Source organism: Limulus polyphemus, unplaced genomic scaffold (assembly GCF_000517525.1).
Source record: "Limulus polyphemus unplaced genomic scaffold, Limulus_polyphemus-2.1.2 Scaffold1046, whole genome shotgun sequence".
Taxonomy (NCBI): Eukaryota; Metazoa; Arthropoda; class Merostomata; order Xiphosura; family Limulidae; genus Limulus; species Limulus polyphemus.
The window spans coordinates 170,405-174,343 of record NW_013666656.1 but is presented as its reverse complement, the minus strand read 5'-3'; the positions used below and the strand labels follow the sequence as shown (position 1 = coordinate 174,343).

At 30.4% G+C, this 3,939-nt stretch overlaps 1 protein-coding gene across 5 annotated transcripts in view; it reads right to left on the bottom strand.

The window, feature by feature from the left end:
* The window catches only part of LOC106461860 (sorting nexin-6-like), a 38,378-nt gene that overhangs the window by 9,351 nt on the left and 25,088 nt on the right, over positions 1-3,939 (bottom strand). For all 5 annotated transcript variants that reach the window (XM_022388937.1, XM_013921721.2, XM_013921724.2 and 2 more), the window contains 2 exons: positions 3,070-3,109; positions 911-997 (listed from right to left, as the gene is read on the bottom strand). In XM_022388937.1, coding sequence (XP_022244645.1) covers positions 911-997; positions 3,070-3,109 — 127 coding nt within the window. The remainder of the gene's footprint in view (positions 1-910; positions 998-3,069; positions 3,110-3,939) is intronic.

Here is a 3,939-nt window from a genome sequence, read left to right as displayed (position 1 = left end):
TGTGTGTGTGTGTGTGTGTGTGTGTGTGTGTGTGTGTGTGTGTGTGTGTGTGTGTGTGTATATATATATTATTATTATTATTATTATTATTATTATATACGGGCAGTAGCACAGTCCTGAGAGAAAGCTTAAAGAAATACTGGAATGGTATTTCTTGATTGGTTGTGACAGTGATGGTTTAATCCTGTTTTTTCCAAGTCAGTAGGCGAGTCTAAAAGACTGTTATAGTGTGGTCCTGAGAAAAAGCTCTAACACTGTTGAGTCCTGACTAGACCTAGAAGTAGCTGCTTAATCTAGTTTTTCCCATTGTATAAAATATGGTGTTTCCAGTGTTCCTCAGCATCAGTTATATAATGTTTTTCTCACTGCATTTGCATACTTTGTTGGGTGCATGCTCAACTACAGCTGATTTCTCTGGGTATAAAAGTTGTTTTGCATCTACGTTTTCTATTAGTCTTTGTTGAATGATTCTTTAAGTTTCTCCAATACATATATATATATATATATTCTGCCACAGCTTTAAGGTAGACTGTAGACTACATGCTTAAGTGTTTCATTGTCACCATTGTCCTTTATTGTCTTGTCAAATTTAAAAATTAATATTAAAAATCTGGCAAATTCTCCAAGATCAGACAAACAACAGGAGCAGTTCATAAGAAAACTATCCGAAACATCAACACACTGCCCAAACATTTCTTTACAGGAAATAGAAATTCTTGTACCTGTATTTTTAATACAGTTAAAACATTTAAATTACATTTGTATTTTAATACACAGTTAAAACACAAACTAAGAAATACTTGTATCTGTATTTTTATATTATTTGAACTGTCATTGTTGGAACAATTTACCTATATATTCATTTCCTGAAAAATATAAAAAACGTTTAAAGGGTAAAATCCCATAATACCTTTACTGCAGAGGTGTCTCTCATGTAATATCTAAGTGTATCAGACAACTTTAAGTCTTCATCAGATGCTATTCGACTTTCAACTTTCTGCAAAATAAAACAAAAACTGAGCTTTTTATTTTACACTTCAAACAAACAAGTGCTCCAATATTATTTTACTGTCATAGATTGTCTCCTCAATATTATAGAAATCATCATTAGACCATTTGATGCTTACATCAAGCCTTTAGTAAATGATATATTTGCAACAACAGTAAAGAATAAATGCAATCCTTATATATATTCAGTATATAAGAGGTATAGCTTCAAAACTATTATATCAATTACATTAATTGTCAACAGGCAATCAAAATCAGCACTGTAAAACAATAATGAACTTAATATAACAAAATTCAAAACATTATTTGAAAAAACAAAAAATGTTTGCACTTTCTGGTCATTATCCAAAAGTCATAACGGAGATTGACTGTGGTAATAGCACCCAAAAGGATTGGGGATATCCCATCTATCAGACAAAATCCAAAAAGCAGATGAGAAACCAATTAGCAGTCATGGAAAATTCAATTAAGGGTACAAAGTTGAGTGTTTACACCAACAACGTCTCAACTCTTACTGCCTTTCACAGTCTGCAGCCAGTTGTGGGAAGGCAGTTACCCTTAAAAATGTGTAATAAAGTCAAAAGTAGAAATAAGATAAAATCAAGCCACCCAAAAAAATATTTTACTAAACAATGCCTACCATCCTCCACCCTTAAAAGTTCTAAAAAAATATTTAAAGTAGAATAAATACCACCCTAATAATTCTACTGCATCTTACTCCAAACCTCCCTTTTTGGATTTTGTCTGATAGATGGGATATCCCCAATCCCTTTGGGTGCTATTGCTTTTGGCACACACAAATTTTTTCTTCCACACAAATTTATGATGAACTGGTATTTAATTCAGATTTATTATCAGTAACATCAGCAAAAAACCATCCAACATTGACACATGAAAATATAAAACAGATTACATTACAGTCCAAGTTTTTCTTATCAAGAGTGTTATCTGATGGTACAAAAAATGTTTGCATGGACAAACTACTTGAGGTTATCTCAATGCAAACAGTATTCACAAGATATCCACTTAAAATATAATGTAGTAAATTAATTACAATGGCTGCATTCTTTCTTAAATGTTGTTCCCTAACTTTCCATGAAAAACTCCAGATTTTTCTAAACCTGCACATGTGTATGCACAACACACTGACATTTAAATTTTTCCTCATTATCCTATTAACTTAAAACCATATTAGCTTGTAAACTAGTTATAAAGGGTATTAAAAACCTCAAAACATACTAACTTCAGACTTCAGTACTAAAGGAAAACATCTGTAAATAATGATATTATAATTTGATGGTAGATACTAAAATGTTGCATTTTTGTTTACAAGAGCATATTTGATCTAACCTATCATTAAATATAAGAATTACATAATTATCAAGTTAAAAAAATAACAGTGTATTAAAATATATCAATAACTGGCAAAGCTATGCAGCATAATTTGTAAGCAAGTGCAGATTCTGAGATAAAACAGGGGGAGCATAATCAAATTCCCTGACTTTTCCTGGTTTCTTGCAGTCCTGTAACGTATATTGTGAAAATAGTTTTGACAAAGGCCTAGAGATTTTTGATGAACACAGTTTTAATTTGCTAAAGTACTTCTTACTGCTAATATTTTGCTTTTATTTCAAATATTACACAGTTTTACCATATTTTCATATACTGCTAAATATTTCACATAAATATTCAAAATTAGTAAACCTTTTACTTCTAAAAATAATATCCTGTATAAACAACTTAATTCTGTTTCATTTATCAAAAGAACAAATAAGGCATCTTAAAAAGAAACACACACACAATAATAATAATAGGTAAATACACAATATTATATAAAATAATCAAAAATAGAGTTCAGATCTACTATTATGGAACAACAACAAATTTGTATGGATACAAGTTGGTCACTTTCACATGTTCTCTTCAGTCAAACACTGGACTGAAGAGGACATGTAAAGAGTCAAACTTGTATCTATATAAATTTGCTGTTGTTACATTATAGTGGATCTAAACTTTATTTTACATAACACACATAAATTCATTTAGTTAATCACAACTCACCCGAACTTTTTCAAGAGTTTCTGAAGATTTAGTAAATGCCCTAAAACAAAATTACAAACAAATATTAAGTTAGCTACATCCAAGTACAATTGCATGTTCAGTATTGATCAATCTCAGTTTTAATTCTAAGTCTTTTAACACTGATCTTATTTTTAACCAAAAGCAAACTGAAAACCTAACTACTACAGCAAATTATTTAAAACTTTATCACCATTTGTCCTAAAGCTGCAAATTAATTCTACATTAATAAGTTATTAGAAGCATGATATGTGTGTGTGTGTGTGTGTGTGCGTGTGTGTGTGTGTGTGTGTGTGTGTGTGCGCATATAAATCAATACAATGCATTCCTTTTATTTATTATGGTTTATTTTGTATATTTCAGTTACTATGAATGAAATACAGTAAAGCCTTCAGTGTGTTTGTAAGTTTGTTGGTTTTTTCAATGTTTACTTAGTCATGTAGAAATTCACTTTAAAAATATAAATTTTTTAAAGGAGTAGTTAACTTCAAACAAATTATTTTATCCCTACCTAATACTGAAAAAACAAAAACAAGCTAAATATATTTGAAAGAGGTTTTATAGGTTTAAAGTTGAAATAATTTAATTCATTTCTCAAACTATACTGGTACAATATACATATATCAAGGGCATAGATACGGTTTGGAAAGTGGGGTGGCTTATGTGTTTATAAGAGTTAAAACCAGATGCACATGTAGTGACTATAGTATCTATGAATAATAGATTTTATTTTAAAGCTGAAAATCTGGTGGGGATGAAGTCCCCCTCCCCTTGTCTACACCCTTACATGTGCGTGTGTGTGTATGTATATATATATATACACACACACACACACACACACACACACACAAC